General features: G+C 44.1%; 1 protein-coding gene across 2 annotated transcripts; it reads right to left on the bottom strand.

Moving 5' to 3' along the window:
• Positions 1-188: 188 nt before the first annotated feature.
• On the bottom strand, positions 189-26,163 carry ankrd12 (ankyrin repeat domain 12). 2 transcript variants are annotated; one of them, XM_019892844.1, is made up of 13 exons: positions 25,941-26,163; positions 14,505-14,618; positions 13,030-13,186; positions 8,658-8,729; positions 8,156-8,296; positions 7,298-7,501; positions 6,911-7,053; positions 6,687-6,834; positions 2,445-6,592; positions 2,269-2,367; positions 1,983-2,126; positions 1,595-1,690; positions 189-1,270 (listed from the first exon to the last, which is right to left on the bottom strand). In XM_019892844.1, the coding sequence occupies exons 2-13, from the start codon at positions 14,562-14,564 to the stop codon at positions 1,085-1,087; spliced, it is 5,598 nt and encodes a 1,865-aa protein (XP_019748403.1). In that variant the 5' UTR covers positions 14,565-14,618; positions 25,941-26,163; the 3' UTR covers positions 189-1,084. The 2 variants fall into 2 exon arrangements, with proteins under 2 accessions (XP_019748403.1, XP_019748404.1); XM_019892845.1 differs by lacking the exon at positions 8,658-8,729.
• Between the last annotated feature and the right edge of the window lie 5 nt (positions 26,164-26,168).

The following is a 26,168-nucleotide window of genomic DNA, read 5'->3' as shown; positions in this document are numbered from 1 at the left end:
ACACTTGGAAATTCCAGACGTAGTTCAACAATAATTATAATGAAATACAAAATGTTTAAATGGACAATAAAAGGGTATTTTATGAATTATGAAGGGTTTTCCGTGACTTCAGATGCATGTATCTCTTTTTAAAAGTGATTTTAAAAAAATCATGTTTCATAAAAATAAAAATCCCAGCACGAGCAAGCTTTAAGTTTCACAACAAATAAAATTTATTCAATTATATATTACAAGTATGTACAGGTCTTGTAACAAGTAAATATTAAAATAGACATTTTTTTTAGAACTATCGTTCATCAAAAGGCATGTTGAAAAAATAGCTTTTTGCTGTGATCTCACGTTGAAACTGTCAAAGTTCTGTTTATCTTTTGTAACTCCCTCGCTCTCCTCCATGGACTCGAATGCACACACAGGATGGCACGCACACAAACACACACGAGGAGGTGGCGAGTACACACAGGGAAGAAGGGAAAAAAAAAAGAATCAGGGATACTTGAAAAAAGGCATGCACAGTGTGAAATTGTGACATAGGAAAAACACACACACACACAAAAAGATGGTGAAAAAGCACATGAGGACATCACGGACACACCAAAAACAAACACTTTGGTCCATTAAAACAGGAGATGTTTACAATCAAAATATCTAGTACTTCTTTTTTGTTGGTTTGTTTTTGTACAGCGCTCTTTTAAACAATAATAATAATTACACAATTTTTTTTGCTATGTACAAATGCACAAGTTTTGTATGTAGAAAATAAGTTAAAAAAAAAAAAAAGAGCACAATCTGTACAATTTTGACGTTTTGTGTGAGCGAGAGAGAGAGAGAGAGAGAGAGAGAGAGAGAGAGAGAGAGAAAGTGACCCTGCTTAACGCGACAACGGTTAGCGCTGGAGGGTTCAGCGTCCTATTTTGCGTCCAGTTTGGCGCCGCGGCTTCAAGCGCTGGCCAATTCAGGCCTTTGAGTCTCCTGGACCGGCATCCGGCTGGATGGGGGTTCTAAGTGCTCCACGCCGCGCCAGTCGAGCGCGGTGCCCATTTAAGTGCTTCACATTGGGCCGTGGGCATGGCATTGCAGGCTTGGCTCATATGGGCGTGAGGTCAAAGTCGTCATTGACCTCCACCAGCGGGATGTAGAACTCGGGGATCTCGAAGATGCTGGTGGACTTGTAGGTGGCTGGCTCGAGCTCCTGGAGCTTGAGCTGCCACTCCAGACGCTGCACGGCATTCAGTGCCGCAGCCTCATGCTGCTGGCGCATCAGCAGGCACGTCTAGAAAATGTACAGTACATATTCATCAGTTCACTGAGAATTATCATACACATACACATATCCATATACACACACACATTATTTCACAAACACACACACACGCACACTTTTTACACACATTTAAACTACAAGTATTTCAATTTATCTTCAATTTTATAATTAATTTATCTTAAATGTTATATTTAATATATTTGTTATTCAAATAATTACAATATAAAACAAATATCAATTCTTACTACTCAATACTGGTGGTGGCCAGGCACGAGAAGTGAACTCATGCAACACAGGTGGGAAGCCTAACTCTGAGGTGATGCTGCAACTGACCTTGAGCTTGTCAAACTTGTCGTCGACGTCTTGCAGCCAAGACATGAACTGCCTGGCATTGAATCGGTCCCTCACCGACGTTTTGCCGTCGTCTGTCTGCAACGCAACCACACTCTTGTCAAGCGGTCGCCAGTCAAGGATGATCTGATGCAGGCATATCCAACTCTGGTCCTCGGGGGGCGCTGTCCTGCCTGTTTTCCATCGCTCCCTGCTGCACCATACCTGATTTCAAGGACCAGCTCATCAGCAAACTCTCAAGAAGCATGAGAACGGTCCTCATCATTTGAATCAGGTGTGTACAGCAGGGAAAGAGGGAAAACAGGCAGGACAGCAACCCTTGAGGAACGAGTTTGGACACCCGTGATCTAGTGGCTCCGGTGGTTCTTACTTGGACATCTTGGGGCATATTGTAGACTTCGGCGTCCAGCAGCACGGTGCAGGCGCTGAACGGTAGTGTCTGATTGGCCAGTGTCCTTGCCGCCCGATAGTGCACGCGCAGGACCTCCTGTTCGTTGGACACGATCAGCTTCTCCTAAGAGGGAAGAAAGAAAGAACCTGATCATGCATGATGTCAAAACTTGCAAGACTTGATTGATCGTGTCTGACTAGCATTATATGCCAGTGACTGGGTGAAAAATGGATAAATGGAAAACCGTAATTATATGCCGCCTCACCCTCTCAATACTGTGCTGCAGGCGCAGTTTCATGCGAACAACCTCCTGCTGCTTGAACATCTCCTTCAGTTGTTCGGGTAGTGAAGGAGGCGGCGTTATCTGTCCAGGATATTTTCGTCAATTAATCCTCTAGTTGTACATTTAGTGGTACGATACCGATGAATGTGTGGACTTACCGTGGGAATACAGAGCTTGCTGAGCGGGTTCCCGTCCAGGAGGTAGGAGCCGTTAAAGGTGACGTACTCATCGTAATACTGTGGAGGCTGCGGCGCTACACTACACAGTACTTTGCGCTTCTCCTCGATCTTCCTCCGGATGTGCAGGAACTCGTAGTAAGGGTTGGCGCGCTCTGTCTGGTAGGGCTCGATCTCCTCCAGCTTGACAGATGCCACAATGGCAGCGAGCGACTGCTGCTGGACGGGTTCATCGCTGTCCCGTTCAAGGTCCTGTTGTGGGACTGTACCCCCCTGGCAGGAGGTTGGCTTAGGCATCTTCCTTTTACGCGGGTGGGGCAATTGCAGGTCCACTTCCTCGTCCGATGAGCGGAGCTTGAGCTTGGCACCAGGGCAGTCTGACTCTGGTTCTCCAGACTGAGGCGAAGAACTGCTTGAGGTGCTATTGCTGCTGCTACTACTATTACTACTACTGCTGCTGCTGCTGCTGCTGCTACTGCTGGTGCTGCTACAGCTGCTGCTGCTCAGGTCACTGTGGCCCATCGGCTGCATGGCGGCCAGACAGGAGTCTTCGGCCGAGTACTCAGGTTTCCTGTCCAAAGGGTCCACTTCCATGGGCTCGGACTGAAACTCCACAGTCAGCTGCTCCTCAAGTGAAGAACTTGGAAGGTTCTCAGGTTTCTGCTGGACATTGCACATGTCTTGGTCCTTATTCGCGCTGGAATCATAGTCCGACATCTCCATTGTAGTGTCACAGGTGACTACATCAGGAGGTCTTGGATCCAGATTCTCATGTTGACATTTAATCTCTGTGCTTGGTAGAAATTCAGTAATGCACGTGGAGGGTATTGGACTTTCCGTCACCTCCACCTTGATGCTCTCAGGGATATTTTCCACACATTGATGTTCTGTGGCATCCATGGTCGCCGGTTTTTCCTTGTGGTCCAAAAGCTGGGCTGAAGGAGGGTCCACCGGCAGTCCGGCAAGGACACGAGTCTCTTGGTGTAGGCTTTCAGGGTCCGTGAGATCAGGTGTTTCTGTCAACAGAGATGCTGATGGAGGGTCAAAGTCCGCCTTGGTAGCTTCCAGTTGCAAATTTGGACTTTCCAGACAGGGGATGTCCCTCATGACAGTGGCATCAGAGGGTTCTATTGGCAGACTACCACACAGAGTGAGACTTGGAGGCTCTCTGTTCGGTGAGGAACTGCCATCATTATCTTTATACTCTGCGACTGAATCAGTGGTTGAACAATGTTGACCGTCGCTCACCTCTTCTCTTTCTGTTGACATCTCCCTTGTCTGCAGAACCTCTCTATTGGATTTTGGTGGACTGTCAGTCAACCTGGTTTCAGTCGATGCGTTGGCATCCTCGTCCAGGATGGCCCTGAGGTAAGGAGATTCATGTCTGCTGGGAAGTGTCAGTCGTGGCGCAACCGGAAGAACAACGCAGTCCTTTTCCAGAACAGATGGCAATCTGGTGGCCTGGATGACGAGGGAAGACTGCAAGATCGTGGGCTGCGTGTCAGCCGGCTCCGGGTTCATGTCGGAGTCATATTCCACATGCTTAGGGGTCATCGCCACTGCCTGACAGGAATCCTCTGAGCTAGCAACTGAGACCAGGGACACGGACCTGGACATGAGGCTGCAGTGTTCGCCCTCGGGCCGCGGGGATCTGCTCAGGCAGTTCTCAACTGCAGACATGACCTTGTTGCCGATGGAAGGCAGGCTCTTTCCGTCTAGTGACACAGTCCTGAGACTGGAGACGTCCTTCAGGGGTTTCTCCCTGCCGTGGGTGTCAGAAACTTCAGAGCTTTTGGAGCGCATGAGCTCTTTGCTGAAGGAGGCATCTGTCTTGGTCCTGTCTTTTGGCCTGTGTTTTCCAGGGTCCGGCAAAGGTCTCTGTTTGAGCCTCTCCCGCTCCTTTTGTTTTATCTTCTCCAGGTGCTTCCGGTGCCACTGCTCGATCTCTTGGTCCTTTAGACTAAGCATTCGCTCAAAACTGGTCTGCATCAGGTCATCATTGACCAGGCGCTTCTCTTTGGGCCTGGCGTCTCGTGTTCCAGCAGTGGGGGTTTTCGGCTTGGGCTTTTCGGCATCCATCTCACTTGGCTTGACTTTGCCGAGCTTGGTCTGCTGGTAGCGGTCCTTGTGTCGGTCTTTGTCTTTGTGCCTTTCCGAATCTCTGTCTCGCTCCTTCCGGTCCCGATCTTTCTCTGGCATCCTCCCCGCCTCCTCTTTAGACTTCGTGAACGAGGACTTGCCACTGTCAGAGAGATAAGCCTTCTTCTCTTCCAAAAGTAATTTCAAATTGGAACTTGAGGAAAGAGTTCCATCTTTTAGCTTCTCTTTTCTTTTTCGGTCACAGTCCTTCTCCTTGAAGCGATCGGATCTGCCGTGATCAGAGGATTTCTCCAAAGGCTTCTTCTTATCAGAACTCATGCGATCCTTTTCTCTGTGATCCATGACGCCATAATCTCTCTCGGAGCGTTTGTCTCGACTCTTTCGGCTGTCTTCATACTTCTTTGCAGTGGCTAGAGACTTGAGTTTATCACTCTCCTTGTAGTTTTTATCACCTTGAGAGTGACAGGACGTGGCTCCGGATCGCTCTTTTTCCTTCCAGCGCTCCAACTGACTCTGCGGTTCTCCTCTGTCTGTGTGCTCTGACTTGAGCTTTTTTTCCTTGTCCGGATGCTTTTTCTCCATTTTTTCCATTTCCTTTTCTTTTCCTGGGAGCCGCTTGTCTGTTTTCTCGCGCGTGGGCTCCAGATGTTCCTGATCAGCTGCGAGAGTTATGGGCGTCTCGTCCGCCTCCTCTTTGATGTTGTTGCTCTGCGGCAGTTCGGCATCTGGAATCCGCCCGCTGCACTCGCCTCTGTCGTCGCGCTCTTTCACCCTCTCCTCCCTGCGCTCTTTTTTCACCGCCTTGTCCTTATCACGCTCGTCCCTGTGCCGCTTGTCTTTGCTGCTGAAATGTTTCTCCTTGGAATTCTTCTCCTCCTTGAAAGGAGAGCCGTCAGACATCCTCTGGAGGGAGCAGTGCTCCTCCGCTTCACATTTCACATGCGACGTGTCATCTGTCTCATCGCTTTTGAAGAAGTTCTCCTTCCAGAACTCTCTGTCAAACTCCAGATTCCTGTGGCCGTCTCTCCTGGCGTCCTTCTGCCTGTGACGGCTGCGCTCTGTCTCATACTCTCTCCGATGTTTGTCTTTCTCCCGATGTTTGACTTTGTGCTTCTTACCCACTTTGATGTCCAGGTCTGTCTTGCGCATGGCGCCCTCGGAACCGACTGGGCCGGCGGAGTCTCTGCATGGGCTGGCACGGCAGTCATCGCGCTCACCGTCCCTCTGGTGGTGCTTGCTCTTCTCTTTGTGCTTGTGGGCCTTGGTGCTGGAGCCCTCTGTGGAATAGTCAGCGTCTGAGTAGTGGTTGTACTTGATGGCATCGGTGGGACATGAGCTATTCTCCTGCTTGAGTGGCGTGTGCTTGTCGACCAGGCCGTGGTTGAGTTTGGGTGACTTGATGGCCGACAAGTGGAAGAGGTGAACAGACGAGTCGTCTTTGGGGCTAAAGGACATTTTGAAGGAGTCCTCCTCACGGCTCTTGTCCGTGCTCTCTGACACAGTGGCCAGCTGGAGGACGAGCGACTTGCTGTTCTCCTTCCCGTCCTCTTGGTTTTCTTTATTTTTATTTTGGCTCTTGTTCTTTCTCTTGACTTTGCCCTTGTCTTTCTGCTCGCCGCTGTCCTTTTTGACCTTGATACCCTCTGAACTGTGGGAACAGGTGGGCGAGCTCCGCTTGTCGGGGAGGCTCTCCTGCTCGTCGCTGGACGCATCCGAGCTGCAGTGTACCCGAGGGACCTTTGACTTCTTGGGCTTGGAGAGAACTTCCCTCTTAGCACGCTGCTTCCCAGCCACATTGTTGCGCTCCTTGTCCTCTTTCTCCCTCTGCCGCAAGTCTCGCCGCAGGATATGTCGATCATTGAGTGCTTTACTCAGGTCATCCTCCTCTTCCTCATCCTTGAACTCATACTCGTCCAGGTCCGGCATGCACGAAGACATTTTCGCTTTAGCATCAGAGTCCTTCTCTGCGTCTGAGTCGTCCATGTTGTCATCCATGCTGGAAGGGTTGACAGATGGTGGATCCTCAGAGTCTGCTTAACAAAAACATGGGATATATATGACAGGACTTTCATTATTTACAACTATCATTTTACAATATAACATGTATACAAATCTTTCATGTACCTGAGGAACTGTCATCTTGGTCTGAGAGCGCTACCTCTCCTTTCAACAGCTGCTCCAGCTCCTCTGAGTCGGCTACGTCCACTGGCCGCTCGCCGCGCTTGTTGGCCTGGAAGGCATCTCCACCATGGCGTAGCAGCAGCTTCACAATCTGGATGAGAATTGCAGGAGGTGGAATAAAACCAATGCTCAACATATTTCCAACAGATAGTCGGCGCATGTATTACGTCTTTATGTCCGCTGCTGGACGCGTCATGGAGAGGTGTGTCGTCATCCAGACCCTGCGTGTTCACCTCAGCACCAGCTGCTATTAACACTTTAGCCACATCGTAGTAGCCAAGATTACAAGCTTCATGAAGCGGGGTCCAACCTGCTCAAAACACCAAAACATACCATCAGAACGGTATAAGAATGAATAACAATTCAGAGCAGATCCTTTTATACCCAATCCTAGTTAGCCCGTTCACCTTTGCCATGTTCCAAAAAGGTGTTTGATGAGCATTTTTGGGGGGTTTTTTTGCCAAATGTTACAGCTTATTTGGAACATGCTGCAACATGTTGTTCATGTTTATTTGCGGAAAGCAATACATTCTACTCTGGCATTGGGCTCCCACCTGCAAAGTCCTTGACGTTGACGTCAGCTCCCAAGCTGATGAGGTCTTTGACTTGCTTGGCGTCGCCCCTAATGGCGGCCATGTGCAGTGGGGTCTCGCCACGCTCGTTCCGCTTGTTAACCTTGTCCTTCTGCCGCGACGAGGCGCTGCTGGGGACCTTCTTGGGCACTGGTGTGGTCTGCGAGGGGTGGCTGGGCGTGGAATCTGATGGGCAGACAGACAGCGAGAGACATCTTTAATGTAACTAAAGAAAAGTATCATGACACTATTGTACTTTGTAGAAACGTACAGTAACGATGAGATAATTTAACAGTTTTTGCCTCAGTTCAACGGACATTATTTTGCTCCTTCGGGTGTCCGCCCCTGAGGGAAGCATAATAAAGACATGCAGATATGGATGGATGGGTGGATATACATGGAGACGGTCACTTCTCAGTGAGTCGCAGCATTATTCGTCACTTTTTGCAAAGGAGACAACTGTGAGTATTGGAACACCGGAACACCAATGCTACTGGTGATCTCATCTGAGATGTTTTGCTTTATGTTTTAGCGTTAAGATAGCAGAAGGCAGCGTTGTGTGATAGTTTTCGATACATTACGTGCAATTCTCACTGTTTTATGTTCAGTTGAACAGTACACTTTAACTGGGAAAAGTAATAGAAAAAAGCATTTTATTATTGTTGTGAAGAGAGTTAACTGTTAACCCAGGGGCCCAAGCAACACCTTGTATCTCAAAATTTTTAAACAATAGTTGCCAAACCCCACTCGCTGACAGTCCGTTTCGGTTGCGTCGCTCACTGTCCGATGGTCTTAATTTGAACTAAAAGCTTGTATGAGGGGAGGAAAAGGAGCACAAACCTGGACTGTTTGCTGTCATTTGCATGAGTAGAGCCATCTGCTTGCGCTCAGACAGTGGATAGCCAAACAAAAGGTTAGGGGCTTGTGACTTCTTGCCCCCGGCCTCCTTTTTCACCTTCTTCTTATCTGGACCATCCTTATCTGAAAAACAACACCAAAACAACACGTTACACATAGAGGCAGAGATTCCTGTGTTGACTACAGACCTTGTATCCAGCAGCAGATTATAAGTATGAGGTCGAAAATGCAGTACACCCACCCCATCCTGACCTGCCTCCAACACACCCAAGTCTTTGACGACACACACATGCGTGGGCAGATGGAGGGTGAGAAAACACACACGCACGCACACACACACACACACACACACACACACACACACACACACACACACACACACACACACACACACACACACGTGCTTGTGCGTTTGCGACGGGCAAGGAGGAGAAACTTGTGGAGAGCAGCGGTAGTAGCTGCATCTTTAGAATCAGTTGATTACCTGTGTATGTCCGGCAGGGGGTCGCTATTCTCTCCCCCCAGGTCTCAGCGGACTGGCCTGGGTCTGACTCATCTGTGGTGCAAAGCATTGTGGGAAAGCACGGCATTAAAACGCTCGCCCTGCTCACGTACACGCACACGCATTATGAATGAGTCATGGCAACACACAACAGAGGGCAGCAGTGGACAACAGCAGCTCTTTATCCCCCTCCACAATCAACCCTTAATGTTATTTTCAACTCATAAATACAGAGAAAGGCTTAAAAAAAAAAAAGCATGGATCGACACGTGGCCTCTCATGGAAAACTGTTGCAATTCATGCTTGTATTATATATCCAATACAATACATCAGTGATAATATACCTGCTCAGTTTTTTAACGTGGTTCAATGGGAATTACATTTAAAGTCTTGTCACAGTTGTTATATTAGTTTGCCCTGTGCCCCCAAAAAATTGTTAATTAAAATGTATTTATTCATTCTATCAATGTGCAATAACATTATTAAATTAAAAAACAAAAAATGAATGATATTTGCGAAGCCATTGCTGACTAATTTAACCACCCAATTTTCCAAAATATCATGCTCAAGTCATTTTACCTTCCTGGTATTATAATCAAGAAATGTTTTTGTCTGTTATTCTTAGTTATCCAGGTGGTCATGGTAATCCGCAAAAGATGAGGTATGCATGCCGAGGCATGGGACGCACTTTTGCAGCTTGTTAACTATGTTAACAGTACACGTGTTGCTCACGTGTACCGTTTAAAAATGCTCCTCTCTGCCTTCCAGATTCCCATTCTCTGCCAGTACCCTCGGTAAATTGTACATGAAACAGCCACCTGTCTGGTACCCCCTTCCTGCTAATAGAAACGTGTGTCGCAGGCTGTGACGCAAATCTTCATTGACAGAAATGCTTAGATTTAATATTTATTCTACAAATTTTTACAGCATTGGAAAAAGTTAAGAATGTTTGTGTCATGTTTGTCCTCCTACAGAAACCATATTAAAATATATTTTTTCAATTTTCAAACATTTTTGAAAAAGCTCTGGAGCCGCATGCCGCAGGCTGCCGACCCCCACTCTAGGCAATTGGACGTGCTTGTTGAATTTGTTCAAAAATGACTTGGGAAATTGTGCCGTTAGGGTGACGATATGTGCTCAATTATGCTAGACCTGGGAAATTAATTGAATCCATAAATAAATGAAAAAAAAGAAAGTTAAATACATTTTTTGGTGGCTTTTGGAATTCAAAGCACATCTCTGCTGACACGCAGTCAACAAAGAGGAGCTTATTTACAAAAGCAGTATCAATGCTTTTAGGAAATTATACCGACAACCTTTCAAAAAAGCTAATCACGACTGATTCCTGCTAAGACACAGACAAGGTAAGCAGAATCCCTACCGCCTTTGTTTGTGTATTACATGAAAGGAGGTATGTGGAATGCAATATAATGCAATATATATATAATATATAGAACCCACAAATCCGCTATTCATCAAATTAAACACAATGAAATTCTATGACCTGGTTAACTTCAAAATCGTCCAATTAATGTATAAAGCACATCACAATCTCCTTTGCCAAAATATCCAGAAGCATTTTGAAATTAGAGATAGTTGTTATAATCTAAGAGGTATCAATCAATATAAAAAATCCAGAACAAGAACAAACATCAAGCAAAGGTGTGTCTCAGTAATAGGAGTCAATCTGTGGAATAAGCTTGAAATGGATCTGAAAATGAGTAATCGCTGGACGAGTTTAAAAACAAATTTAAAAGATTAGTACAAACAAACTACAAAAATCAAAGTTAAGAAGATAAATTCGATATACTTATAAAATATAGTAATATAACGGTCTGTTCTTGTTTTGGATTTTGATCAACTCATTAAATGTATTCAAGAAATGCAGTATTTATAATGAATATGAGACAATTGATATAAAAAGAAGAATGAATAATTATATACATGTATATATGTAGGTGTGTGTATATGTATATGTGTGTGTATATATATATATATATATTATATATGTATGTGTGTGTGTGTGTGTATGTGTATGTATGCACATGTACGTGTATGTATGTGTATGTATGTATGCATGTATGTATATATATATATATGTGTATGTATATACAAACAGAAGGGTGTATAAATAGATAAGTACAGTACACATAAGGGTAAAAGTACTTGATGAGAGGTAGATCTCTTCCTTTTCTTTTGTATTGAAAAATGATCTATTTATATTATTACACAACAAGGGGTAGGACTAGATAAGTTGTATACTTCTTCCTACTCCTTTGAACATATAACGGTGATGATGTTTGTTTTATTTACTTTTTATTTTTATTCTTATTTTTTCCTTTTGTAATTTTGTTTGCCTTTTGTCAATTGTTGTTGTATTTTATGTTCAATAAACAATTAACTAACTAACTAACTAACTAACAATCACAGCATCAGACATGCTGAACATTGCAAAAGACATGGGGCCCCAATTCTATGGTGCAAAAGCAGTGTTTTAGCTTCATGTTGGTAACTTTTCTGGTCTGCATATGAACAGCGCATCTGTTGGTTGCAGCCACGTAGTGTGCTCCATTTTGCTGCCCTCTCCAAGACACAATTCAATAAGTAATTCCATACAAACGTGAAACAACACATCCTTACTGTCTACATGGTGTAAAATTACATGGCCTTTTTAGTATTGTTATTCACACAAGTGGCTTGTGCAGGATGGATTTTGACTCGAGGCTTTTTTTTTTTTTTTTTTTTTGCCTGTTGACTGACTCGTTACCAGTTCGGGTTATAGTCCACCCTTTACCTCAATGTTACAGAAATTGATGACGAAATTGCATGAAATACACAAGAGTGTGAGGGTGAGAGAGTGTGAGAGTGTGTGTGAGAGACAGAGAGAGAGTGTGAGAGTCTAAGAGAGAGAGAGAGCGCACTAATCCACAGGATGAGATCCTGTGACTGTTTCTGAGAAGTCTCATAGGCACGTGAGGTGCTGCTAAAGTTTACACAAAGCAGCGGCTTGCGGGAAAGATGAAAGCTCACCGGGGCGGCAGCGTTGTAAAATGCCCGATGGCACACTTTACTGTAATTACGGCATTTAAATCACAACCAAACACGCTGCAACCGGGCTAAATTGAGAATCGACGAGTAGCAAGACAAGCTCGTTGCACAAGTTCAAAGCTTTGACTTTGCAGTTTGCATCCAACATGGTAACAGAGGAGAAACTCTTAAAAGAGACAGCGCTTACTTGCTGAGAATTTCACATCCTGTAAAAAATAAAAAATAAAAAAATAAAAAATTTCTAAAGCACTGCTGGTCCATGTCTGAGCTGTCTACAACCGCCCTCAAAGCTCATACGTGGACAAAAGGAAAAAAAAAAAAAAAAAAACAAACGGCTGAGCACAGTTGCAGCTTTTAAAACGACTGCAGCGAGTATTTATGGCAGCATGATGACAACCAAAATCACAATGAGCAATTACGTCGTAAAACTTTGCGGTTGATAGGCCTTTCAGTTATTTCGAAGGAGGCCATCATATTTATTCTGTATTCTCATACAGTTTGCAGCAATGTAAGATTAAAAAAAAAGATATCTTGTCGAGGTCTGATAGGCACCCAGATGTTAATCCAACACAAAAAATAAAGTCCTTTCGGTTCTGATCTTGTAATATCAAGCATCTCACTTCCTGTTTTTCGACCAATCACTGGCCACTCCCTCGCTCTCTTGCACAGATGTATGGTGCTCCACAATATGCGAGGTACTGAGCAGCCCCTAACAATTGTTAGCTTTGACTTTTTTTCATTCATTCATTCATTTTCCGAACCGCTTCATCCTCACTAGGGTCGTGGGGGGTGCTGGAGGCTATCGCAGCTGTCTTCGGGGAGTAGGCGGGGGACACCTTGAACCGGTTGCCAGCCAATCACAGTGCACACAGAAACAAACAATCATTCGCGCTCACACTCACACCTAGGGACAATTTGGAGTGTTCAATCAACCTTCCATGCATGTTTTTGGAATGTGGGAGGAAACCGGAGGACCCGGAGAAAACCCACGCAAGCACGGGGAGAACATGTAAACTCCAAACAGGGAGGCCGGAGCTGGTATTGAACTGCACTGTGAGGTCGACGCGCAAACCACTGGATCGCCGGGCCGCTTTGACTTTTTGTCCCAGCCAATTAACTTATATATGGAGAGTCACTAAGGCAAGAGAGTCCAAACTCCGTCATCAAGGGCCGTCCAGCGCTGGACATTCCTGCACTAAGTTGACGTTCTCAAAATAATGACGACGAACCCTAACTAACAACTGGCCAACAGGAGTAGGGCGACGACATGGAAAGCTGAAGTAGACGCGGAATAAAAAGTCCTCACCGGTGTCTGAGTCTCGCTCCTCCGCCATCGTCTGGGTCGGACTGTTCGTAAAGGAGAGTTTGCGCTTCATGGAAGACTTGACTTTTCCTTCCTTTCCCAGCAACTCGCTCCGGTCCAGCTTGGGTGTTCTGGTGAAGGGGGACAACTTGTCTTTGCACTGTTTGACAGATCAAAGAGAAATAAAATGTAAAAATGACAGTTTTAGGGCTTGAATAAAAATCATTAGATACATAGCCTAGTACAGTGGTTCTTAACCTGGGTTCGATCGAACCCCAGGGGTTCGGTGAATCTGTCTCAGGGGTTTGATGGAGCCTCTGCCATGGAGGTTAAGACACACCCGACTCAATATGTCAATTAGTTATGACACGCCCGCTTGGCCATCACCGGCTGCAGATGATCACATTACATTGAGAAGAATCCGAGCTTGGTGGTTGCGCCTTCTCGGCACCACGCGTGTGCCAGCACTGGTTTTGATTGGGGGGAATAAAGGTTCGATGAATGTGCATATGAACTGGTTGGGTTCGGGATCTCTGATAAGGTTAACAACCACTGGTCTAGTATGATATAAATACGTAGTTGAGTCAAAATGTGTGCCAGGTGGCAGGGATGAAAGCAAAAATTTTGCTTCTATGGCCACTGTGCGAGCGTTCGCAAACAAACTTTTCATGGCATCACCAACAGCCAATCAGCATCACGAACGGACCTAGGGGACTTGGATATTTTATTTTGTTTAAATATGCAAAAACTGCATTTAGTGTTTTGGACTTTTGAAAAGTAAGCCACCCGTTCTTTTTGTTCTCTAAATGGTACATCTCAGATTCTTAATGCACCCCATATGCATACCAGATCTGCTCTATTCTGTCGAAAGTGGAAGATATTAAATGCAGCAATCACACTAATATGTATCATTTCATTCCCTTGCCCAATCAGAATCAATAAGAGAACTGATAAGGCACTGGCTCAATATGCAGTATCGATAGTTATCGGAACAACATTCTTATCAATTCCCATCAGTAGCATCACCACCTCTGCTATGGCTAATTTGCAGGCTCTCTGTGTGAAACATCCCACTGTCGCAAAACTTAGTCAAGATCAAACATTTCCCAACGTCTTCTAAAATAAAGAGAGAAGGAAGACTTTTCCGAGCAACCTTTTCCAAAACGTCAAGATAACCTCTGAAAAGAAAAAAAGTGTGGAGGCGACCCAAACCAGGGACTGTCGACTGAAGGAGGAGTCCTTTTTTTAAGTGGCAGGGGAGAATGGTTGTGACATATGGAATGTGCGCGAAAACAGAAGGCAATAATTAGGGAATGCAGCGTCTTGAATTTCATGGCGGTTGCTATAAATACGGCAATGACGTTTTAATGCTTCCATCGAATGAATGTCTGACATTTAGGGCTACAAGTCATTCCTCAAATAAAAGGGCATCTTGGGAATAATAATGTGTAAGGAACCAAGGTTTGTCATGTCCGTACCTTCTTTCCCGCTTGCTTTTCCACCATGGCGCCATCTTTGTCGCTCCCAGGTTTGGCCATGGTGTGGCATCCGACTAGCTGTGACAGCTCCGGCACAGCGGGTTCATCATGTACCTGAAAATGAACGAAAACATCAGGTGAACTGTCAAAAAATGCATTTTAGTGATTCAAACTAAAAGCAGGGGGAAGAAAAAATCTTTTTTCATCCACCACTTCTCAAAGTATGGCATAACGGAATAACCCTAATGTTGATGAAATGAAAGAAAACACAGCTAGGGACGTCCCAAGTACGCTTATTGGCATTCGAGTCAGAGTCTTTAGCTTCCTCGGCAACGCATTAAAAAAAAAAGAAGCATGGATCCGTTTTTTTTTTCCAAATCAATAAAGAAATATAGAGTTCATAGATCAATGTCATAGATCAATGTGTATCTGTTATATGTTATTACATTGATCATTCCAGCAAATCAGAACCCAGCCGCTGGGGGGCAGTGCCCTCCCCTGGGGGTGCACTGTTCCCCAGTGCCGGTCCCAAGCCCGGAGAAATGGGGAGGGTTGCGTCAGGAATGGCATCCGGCGTAAAACTTTTGCCAAGACGACCATGCGAGTTGGTAGGACGGTTTACGGGGGCGGATGGAAATTACTGACTCGCTGTGGCGACCCCTGAATAGGGATGTGCCGAAAGGAGAAGAAGAAGATTCCAGCAAATCAGAGCCACTTACCATTTCTAATACTCTCAAAATGAATTCATTTCTACGGTATATAGCTCCCCCTCTTTTGGCGATTTCCCACTTAAATTTGATGATACTGTACACATATTGAACATTTCAATGTGTATCGGGTCTTTTTTTATAAATGTCATTTTTTTTTGTACTGAAACTCTTCGTAGGTTTTTAGTATTGTTTTTAGCAAGTTTGCAAATACAGGGCGGCCCGGTGGTCGACCGGTTAGCATGTCGGCCTCAAAGTGCAGAGGTGCAAGGTTCGATTCCGGCACCGGCCTTCCTGTGTGGAGTTAGCATATTCTCCCCGTGCCAGTGTGGGTTTTCTCCGGGTACTCCGCTTTCCTCCCAACCCCACCTACTTCCCAAGGACGGCTGGGATAGGCTCCAGCACGCCCCACGACCCTTGTGAGGATAAGAGGATCAGAAAATGGATGAATGCAAATCCAGGCACTATAGCCATGACATCTACACCAATTGAATGTTAACACAATACATATCAATATGCAGGACGCTTTAAAAAAATGTATTTTCAAGTCATTGCTTAGGGACACAAATCGCACCAATTTGGCTGAATGGCCCATAGAAGCATTAACATAAAATGAGGGATTCCTCTTTTTGATACATTTGAATGATCTAATGATAATCAATACAATTACATCGTTATTCATAGGCTTGTGCAGGATAAAATGACAGGTCCAGACAGCTACGTAGTTGTTGGGCACAGGCGCAACTTATCTCATCTAGAAACAACACGATTGATAAATGATCTCGTTAATACAACCAGTGGGGAAAAGGCCCGCTTGTCACAAAATAATTAACACCCGTTAAACCTCAATTTGAAGTTATGTCGTTTGGACGTGCCACAATCACTAACCTGTCTGTCTCACTCTCAGCTCTCTCAACTCTTTGACAATGCCGTTTAGCTGGCTGGGTTCTTTATATCAGCCAAGGGATACTTATTTAGGAGCATCTTTATTGTTGCCGATTTATATCGCCCACCCATATTGAGGAATTGGGAGTTAGGGGTTAAGGTCAGAGTACGGTTAGGTGTTGTGATAGGATTAAGAGTTAGGATCTGAGGGTAGGCTAGCATTATATATTAAGATAGTGTTTTGGGTGAGGTAGGAATAGGAACGACCTGAACCCAAGTTCTGATAGAATTGACAATGGGTTAGGTTTAGGAGTTGTAGAAATTAGAATAAGGCTGACGGTGAGGCAGGATTAGGAGTTAGGGATGGATTGAAATTAGAGTAGGATTTGGAGTTATGATAGGGTTGAATATGGCGTAGGGTTAGGAGTTCGAGCAATTGACACCGCAAGCACTAAATATTTCAACCGTTTCCCTGCATATCCAGAGCACAAGCACGACAGGACAGAGTACACTTCCCTGCCGGATGCCAATGAGAAATCAGCCATTAGTCAGCAAACACACTTTCATCAACAGAAAGGGGGAAGCACGCAGCCAACCTTAAAAGCGAAACTGGCCGCATCGCAGAAAACAACCGTGGCGAGGGCGGGCAGTGGCAAATGATATTACGACGCCGCGTGGACCCCCCGCCAGCTCGGCGTTGACCAAACCAGCACCGACGTTAACCTTAGGCTGTTTCAAGTCAGGATCAAACCTCGACACAGTTCACACACACACACGACAGCTAAAATGATCCTGGCATGCTCACATGGGCTATTTGAGGGCAGTATAAAAAGATCATCAAGCACACCAATTAAGCGTGTGAAAAGGGCACGCTGACTGGCTTTGTGGTTTCCCTACTAACTCCATAATCGGCCCACAAAAAATATGTTTTCCCAAGCAAAAAGGCAGAGGAATTGTGCAAAGTAGTCCCATCTTGGGGCTGCAATAGCAGTTGATAGGTTCCACAAGTTCTCCGTGCAACACAGATGTGAAGCATTACTTGAGTGATTTTAACTGGAGATGTTCCAATCGGGGTTTTAAGCTGTTCTCGCATGCGTTTCATGAAGAGGAGTTTTTTTTTCTTATCAATGGCAAAACTTCTGCTCCTATCAATACATTCTTGTTTGTTTTTCTTTTGTCTTTGTGATGCCGATGAACAGAACACAGCAACACTTTACAGGCGTGTCATATCATCGAGCGGCTAAATTCGAGCCACTCTGTTTCCACAGTGCATTGTGTGGCAAGATATATTTAACAAATAAAGATATAAAGATGTTCATCCTTCCTACTATAGGTACATTTTTGTTACCAGTAGCTAAATGTGTGTCAAACTTAAAGGTTTGCGACTTTTCTATAGTGACATCCATGCCAATTCCTCAGTGTAACTGGCGATGCGTTGTGCATGGCTGGGAAAAAAACACAATGCAATGTTAAGCCACTCCCATGTCTGCTCTTATTTTGTAAGGACGCATACAAGCAATTCTTAAAAGGAAAGAAACAGTTGGAGAGAAATATGTCACTCCCTTACCAGAACGATAATGTATCGGTACACAGGGTGATTGATGGGTCTTTAAAGGTTTTGTTTGGATTCGCAGATCACACACATTTTTGACCGATAATCATAGGCCACCGATCGATCGGAGCACCCCTAATTTTAACGCAACAGTGACCAGATATAGTCCGAATGGCCCAAGGCTGGCCTGAAGCAGTTTAAAGGTGGTATATATTCTTCCTAACAGTTGAAAAACATCATCATACATTGCTTCAAAAAAAAAAAAGTATCGATGTTAACCGTTCGCATGTCCATGCTGTTTTGCATTAAGCTAAGTGGACATTCCGAAAGTAAAACTATGTGGTTGTTTTAAATACAGTGTAAAATCTCTTTGTTCTATGTTTAGTTTGACAGTAAATTTCAACTTGGAGTGGAAAGAGACAGCTTGAAGCCTCTTTTTTTGAAGAATTGTTCCTTATCTGCAAACCTGCTGCTTGTTAAGTGAGTGGAGTTCACTGCTTACCCAGTGCTCATCTTTTATATATTTCTCTCGTAAGTCAAAAACAAAAAGTTTGCCTAATGAGGGATTGTATCACGAAAAATAATACATGAAAGCATCACTGTACAGTCCAATGGTCCTGGAAGAGCTTTTTCAAAGGCGTCGGGCTAAAACCGCCTTTGCTACAATTTGGTAAATTTCATATTTTTTTTCACAAATCTTCATTTTTGGGGAATCCATACCTGTGGGTGTTATTTTTAGAAGATAATGACCAATGTCAGGTGTTGAGAACGATTTGCTGTCTTTGATGATGCAATGTTAATGGTTGAACAAAGATGCCATTTTTAGGGTCACCACAAAAGTGATCATTTTGTCGTATTTTTGGATTATTCTGATTTCTGAAACCCAGCCTATCTGTAAATCTCATCGTGATGACAGCTCTGAGCGGTATACGCGTACGTCCTTGGTAGAGGTAAAGCTGCTAACAGAGCAGCTCCGCTGCACGGCACCATGCTGGGGGGGGATCCATGATGATTGTAGTGTTGGCGTAGCTGTGCGAGGAGCACATCCAGTGTAGTAACCCGATCCTGCGACTGCAGCATGGGACAAGGGCTAAGAATAGCATCGCAGGCCTGACACGCAGCACAGGAACGAGCAGCCGCAGTAGCGTTGACGACACCACGGATCGTATGTGTGGCACAAAGGAAAACCATACCGTGGCGTCCACTTTACTAAAATGTAATATCGCGATAGTGACATTCAGAGGCATCGGGTATGTTTGTGTATGGGTGGGGTAGACACGGGCTGCGACAACTTAACAGCCCGTCACTTGGTTCTCGGCGTCTATGGCGTCAGGCTAAATGATGGTCTAGGGGTGGAGATGGGCGGGAGGGGGTGTGCATCTACTCCCAGTCGCCGCCCCCTCCTCCACCACTGACTCTCTAATGAGGAGCAGGACAAAGGCAGGCGCAAAAAAAAAAAAAAAAAAAAGGCCTGATCACTACAGGCGACAATGAGGGAGAAAGAGGGGCCTGGGCAGCAACAAAGGCCCGCAGAGATCCAGACGCCTCTATAGCGTGACGGCGGCACTCGGGGCTTCAGGCCAACGCCAATGACGCATGGTTTAAAATGTGCGTTTTCACGAGGCAGGCTGTCAAGATGACACAAAGGAATTGCCCTTCGACAACATGTGTGATTAAATGGCACATCAGAGAAGAATGCAAACCTCCACCATCGCCAAATAGTGATAAGAGCGCTTTACCAATGAACGGTGGTCACATTTCAAATGGCTCGTACGACAGCTTCAGACACACACACGCATACACACTTTTTTCCCCCCCAACCTTTCCAGGACGTACAACTATGTATGAAATGACTGCTTCATACCAAAATGGTCGACTTCCAATTTAATTTCAGGCATGGGTTCTGAGACTCTCATGCGCACTGTTTCAACAGACATGTCCAACCAATATCATGTCGATTGGTGAAACCCGTGTTGGGGGATAATTTTTCATTAATCGGAAAACGACTAATTACCAACAATTCAGTTGTGTGGTTTTGGGCCTTCGGGCGTCTGTCCACTGCCGACTATACTAAACCCAGACAGAGAAAAACCAGAGCATCTGGCCTGGGTTCCAGAGGTCTATTGGCTGCGTGAACGTGTCAGTTGAATTCATGGGAGAGGGAGCGGAAAGATGGGTGTCGTTGCAGATGACAAAAGGCATGACCATCAAAGAGCCCTGGTATAATTTTTTTACCGTTTCATTGTAATTTGATGACACTGATCGTGGTATTGAAGTCAATAAATCTTTCAAGACAACATACTCAAAACAACTACCTAAGCAAATGAACGCAAGTCCGAAGAGTGGTGGAACATTACGGTCAGTCAAGCCAGACAACGAAAATCTCTCGCAACAAGCCAAATGTAGTAAAACAAACTGAATCCAGCTCGATGATCATTTGCAAAAATAACAACGTCAACGTGTGGCACGATAAAGGGGATGTAGACGCAACGCGATCCTTGCTAGTCTAGAGCCCCTCAGTGCATTCACTTGTTATTCACTTACGTTGGAAGCGGAACATTTCATTTCGCTTCTTCTTAGTTTACTTTTCGTGTACAGTACATATTAACTACTAACCAGATACTTTTGAGGGTTTGTTTTTAAATGTTATTAAGTATTGATAGTGTCCTCATTGTCGCTATAAAAACCATAATGTCCCAATAGCCTGGCAACTAAAACATGATGACGGAAGACATTCTATTTGCTCATGTAAAGGTTATACGTGTTTTTTGAGAATATTGTTAACTAGTACTCCCCAAAATAGCGGCCATTAAAGTGACACAAAAGAATGCAAGCGCAAGCCACTATGAATGTAGGTTAATGATCAGATATGAAATTGGTGGACAAGAACAATGGCGCCTTTGCTGGCAATTGTGGGTTAAAAGCAACGAGCATTGCGTGCAGGGTGAGGGTGCGACGGGCATTAGAGTAAAGGTTAGGACCCACGCTTGGGACGTGTCTTCGTTCTCAAGCGAGGCAAGCTCACATGACCGGGTGGGGGGGGCATTTGCAATCCATACGAGGAGGTTCCTCCACTGCAGCTCGTGTTTGCGAAATAAGAAACACATGAGTGTAGCTAATGCATTAAAACAATTCCAAATACCAAGTGGATGCATTCCTAGAGATGTGAGGCGAGACCACTTGATGCAATCGGAAGAGTGTGAGGGCAACAACCTATGGCTGGATTTGCAGTGCAAGTCTGACCCCCCCAATTATGATTTCATGCCTCTATCCAATATTTATTGACAAGTCTGCTATGTTTACATTTTGTGGACATTTGCATGTAAACAATGATAAAAGTGTTAACATCGAGCGGCGTCTTCGTAGAAATCTACGAGGATTAAGCCAGTGATTCCATCTATTTTTGCAAGTATTGTTAAGATAGACACATCGACCAAAACCAAACGAAGGTTTTCGAACTTTCGTTTAATTATCTGAACACTGAGGCAGTCAAAAACAGGCGCATCCGGTTATGTTAGACGTATCCACCCAATTTCTCATCCTTGGGGGAGCAGGTGCCCGAAGTAGTTTTTTTTTTCCCCTGACCTTCAACAGGGTGCAGCTTAGCGTGAAATGGCAACGAAGCAAAATGGCTGACTTCCTGTCAAATTTGGGTATAGTTCTTTGAGACTATTTTGTAATTCCTGCTAGGATAGACAAGTCTACCCAATTTTGTGTCCTTCGGCAGAACTGTTGTCAAGCACAATTTTTTACGAACGTTCGCAGGGGTGCAAAATGGCTGCTTCCCTTCGAATAGGCCGACTTCCTGTTAAATTTCAGCCAAAGGTACTTCAGAATTCTACGTGTGATGGCCAATTCCATTTGACGTGGATTAACCAATACTTGGGATTATACTTTTTTCGCCAACCTTCAAAAGGTGCGACTGAATGCAAGAGTTGCTTAAAAATCAAAATTTCCGAATTGCTGTTTCATTTGGCCACCCAACTTTGTGATGATCTTGTACTCTGAAATCCTGAAATACTTGGGTCACCAGAATAAACAAGCTTGCAAACTTTGGTGAATTTCCAGGCATGTCGGGGCTCCCCAAAAGTCAACTCATTCGTCAAGAAGAATAAATCCAAGACTTGTTTGTAGCGGGTCTGATTTTGATCGTTTTTTAACACGACAGCATTATAATCAATGCAGTCAATGTGTGCGGTGTAATGCTGCAGTGTTCATTTCATGGCTACGCAGTCCTCCTGCAGTCTGACAAATGATCAAGCCAGTTAGCATGGCAACATGTCTGCGTGGCAGCATTTTACAAGACGAGGCGCGACAAAAACAACACCACTCAGCGGCGCATTTCATCCGCCAGTGAGCACCACGAGTCCATGATATGCGCTTGGCGGCATGCTCCTCCCACTCCAACGCACATGCGAGGCCTCTACACTTGCTCGAGAAAACCAGCTGCAGACTGGCTCAGTCTTTGCATGTGCTCTTCTGCTTTGATGAGAGGTGGTGTGTAATTTCAGAAAGGTATTTGAGTAAAATGGTGATGTTATCTGGGTTTGGCGAAATTCACAATTCAAAAGTGTTAGAAGATGAATGCCAATTCATATTCAGAGGTTTAAAAAAAAAAAAAAAGCTTCACAACTAAGCGTCACCCAATGATCTATTATAGCACCGTCTGATTGGAGCTAATTTAAAAAAAAAAGTAAGAGCTTGTCAAATTACAAGCCAAGGAATTAGCCGTAAATGGCTGCTTCAATTGCGAATTACAGACTTGTGTTCAATTTTGTGCATGGATTTTTGAATTTTTTTTTTTTTTTCCACGCGTCCCGTTTTAGAAATGTCCATCCAGTGACTTTTGTGTCCTTATGCGAAACTCGCGCTAATTTTTTTTCAAATTTACAAGTGTTGCGCAAAGGATTGTGAAAGGGCCGCTTCAAGCCAAGATGGCCGACTTTCTGCTTTATTCCAGGCATGGGTCCTTGAGACCATTTCGTGCGCTCTGTTGTTATTGATGTATCCACCTAAAACAATATGACACCTAATGTGAAATAAAATGAAAACATGTTTGATTTGGTCAATAAGCATGCAATTTTTTTTTCTCTCCCTCACGATTAAATGATTTTTCTTATTCAGACTCTTATGTAATTGTCCCTTTGTCAATGGGCTATTCTCCAATTTAAGAGGCTTATAGTCTGGCGGCTATATTATCCTTGTGCAGCATCCAGGTTACACTGTACACACATATAGGAGGAAGGCTTGAGCAAGATATTAATGATAAAGATGACATTCCAGTGTACACGGATGGACACAGATCCTTTTATGCTACCAGTTAATGAGCAAATTTAGAATTTGGGCTAATAAATCACTCCAGTTTACTCGATGTAACCATTCATCTCAATCAACCGATAAAACGAGAGGCGCAACCCAGGAAACTCACCACACGTTATCTTTGTAATATTTCGGCGCGGATAATGATATCATTACACAGTGATAAATGAGAGCTTGTGTGTGGAGAAAGAAAAACAAAACATCTTAAATTAATTGCGATTTGTCTGGGATGGAAAAATGGGCAAACATCTACGAGATTCCGATTGGCATGACTGTGACTGCACTGTACCAGGAGCAATATAAATGCAAATGTATCAAAGTATCGATATTTTGTCCCACATCAAATACAAAAGCTAATGTTCCAAAGGTGAGTATCGCATCGTTGAATATATCGCACCGTCAATGTAACCCGAAAAAAGTTCAAAGTTAAATACAACTGAACTATACTTAAGTGTACTGCCCTGGATTAAATACAAATCTAAGGCACTGTAATGTGATGCACACACAATTCAGAGATTTAATTAAAAAGAAAGTCATTTTTCCCATAACAATTAGGGCTGGGCGAGTACGGAAAAAAATAATCCGAATTTTGATTGACATTGACATCATGATTAATAAAACAAATAATCATTTATTTCAAAACTTTGTATTCATTCATCTTCCAAAACTAAACTACCAAACACTCGCATTCATCCCCTGCACGCTGAGCACTATTTTTTTTTGTACAAAATAACCTTGTAAATATCATGTGAAATTCGAGGCTCTTGCATTTTCATTGTGCGACAGACACACCTTTGTTGCATCCAAACATTTTCTGCATTGCATCATTGCACACATTCACACGTTTTCTGCATTCCATATTGTTCACAATCAAACCGTGAATAAGCATCTCCCTTATCTTTTTAGCGGATTTCTTATATCGTATATCTTATATTGTTGACCATGTCATGGTGAGTGATTTAAAAAAAAAAAAAAGCAATATCACATGAGAAGTATTGAAACGGATTCACTTACTGGTTCGGTGAGTTCATTAGATATTGTACTTTCCTAAAATGAAAAAAATTGGAACTGTTGTGTCGTTAATTTGCACGTATCTGCATCCTATTCTTTCAAAAAATGAAGACGGACTATAAAAACTATAATACACTTTTTTTTTTTATCGTATTGTAGACATTGAGAATCTTTCTGCCATTGAAGAATTTACTGCTTACAGTTTTTTTGCCTTTCACTTTAACTGGCATTGAATGTGTTCCTGTTCACACAGAAGAAAAGCATGTTTATGTTTTGCATTTTGTTCCCTTCCTGCACCGAATGTGAACTGGACCGTGACTGTAAAACCAAAGTAGGTAACAGCCAAGCATTTTGTGTGGGGCTTTTTTTTTTTGCCACTATTAAATCAGAAAAACTCAACACACTTGGAGACAGTGATGCCACATAAAATAATTGCGAAGCTGATTCACCATTTGAATTTTGCTGTAGAACCGAACATCAATTTGCTACGGGGAAAAAAAAGTTATTCATACCAATCTGGGTATTTTTTAGCAAAGTCTCTCATGTCCTCCTTGTTCTGAGGCGTCAACCAGTTTGATAGCGATAAGCAGCGCGATAGAAGATCCCTGCCGTGGTCCAACAGGCAAGCGAGGCTCCTTGCGGGGTTGAAGTCGGAGAAAGCAGAGGGATAAAAGTCTCAAGACGATGTAGAGAGAGGTTCAGATTGTGTTTAGTAATTGTGGATATGTCCATTTAAAAATATGTACGTATTTACAAGTCAAAAACTACATAAAATGGCTGCCAATAGCCAAACTACATGCCAGCTCCTTGCATTTCCAGTGTATATTTTTCTATATCATGTAATTACATTTAAGGGTGGTGTTGTGAGGCAAATTTCAAATTATGTCTATGTGCTTCGGGATCATAATTGGCGGTGTATTTGTGTTGAACTCAAAATACAGGCAATTCTAAACGTTATGATGGAGACATCCATTATTTGCACTTACAAGAGGGTCACCATCTATCGGATTCCTTTTGTTAGTGTTTGGAAAACGAGGTTTTTGTTCATTACGTTTTTTTGATTATTTAAAACGCTTGAGAGATTATTTTGCTTGAATTATGGCATATATGAGCACATTTAAACACACTGAGAACAGATCAAGATGGCCATGCTGTTTGAGACCAATTTCCAGCATTGGTGATTTTTATTGCCTCTCAAGTGACCGTTTAGTGTGCAGGTAGACGTTTTGTGTGAGTGGTAGCCATGTAAAAAAAAGACAGGCGGCTTTTGTATCAGGAGGCAACAACACACCCCCAACATGTCACAGTCAGGCTGGACTGACTGGCTAGGAGGATTCTGGCTATTCAAACCACACTCCTGTTGTTCAATAACTTCTTCTAATTTATCGAAACGACATATAATTTGCCATTTTATTCATAGGTAAGCACAATCCCCAAACACAAACGCAGGGCTATGATCCTAAGCCTTAGGATGTCCACTGAGTTGTCATGACGCTATGTAATAAGATTCCAATTACAGCTAGCATGTTATATGGTCGATTATTTTATTTTATTTTTTGTTGTGTGTGAGGGCAAAACAAGCCCAGCTCACAGAGACAAAAGCCCCACCATCACCGCAGACCCTCACCAGTGTACCCCCTCCTTACCCCCCGCAACCCTCCTCCCTCCTTCAGATCCCCAGCTAGGAAGCTAACTGTAGCTCAGTTAGCTCCACTACTTCAACCCAGCCGGGGGACATTTCAGCCCCTTACCGGCCGGCCATGCTTAGACCCTCTAGTTATGGTAGGTGCGAATGTATACAAATGTCCATACGTGGCACTCGTACGTAAGAAGACGTGAAAATACGTTTCCCCACACGTACGTTACGTCAGTTTAGCTCGGCGCTCGCATAAGGCTAACAGCAACTAGCACGATTCCGCCTCGCCGTCCGCGGGATAAACAACACGCAGCGCACTGCCTTACCTTTTACGTTGGCCGCCGTCTACACATCCGCGGGTGGCTCGACTCGAAACCGTTATTCGTTTGTTCGTCCCCCCCCCACCCCAACCCCCCCCCCTTCTAAAAGGGGGAAAAGCTCGGACGTTAACCGTAGCCTACGGCAGTGTGACGTTCATCGCCGCCTTTTGAAAACATCGCAGCCCCTTAGTTCGTTCTCCTCCTCTCCAGCCGAGAAAAGACCAGCATAAACAC

This window comes from Hippocampus comes, unplaced genomic scaffold (assembly GCF_001891065.2).
Source record: "Hippocampus comes isolate QL1 unplaced genomic scaffold, H_comes_QL1_v1.1 scaffold255, whole genome shotgun sequence".
Lineage (NCBI taxonomy): Eukaryota > Metazoa > Chordata > Actinopteri > Syngnathiformes > Syngnathidae > Hippocampus > Hippocampus comes.
The sequence above is the reverse complement of the archived record's forward strand: the minus strand, read 5'-3'. Positions and strand labels throughout refer to the sequence as shown.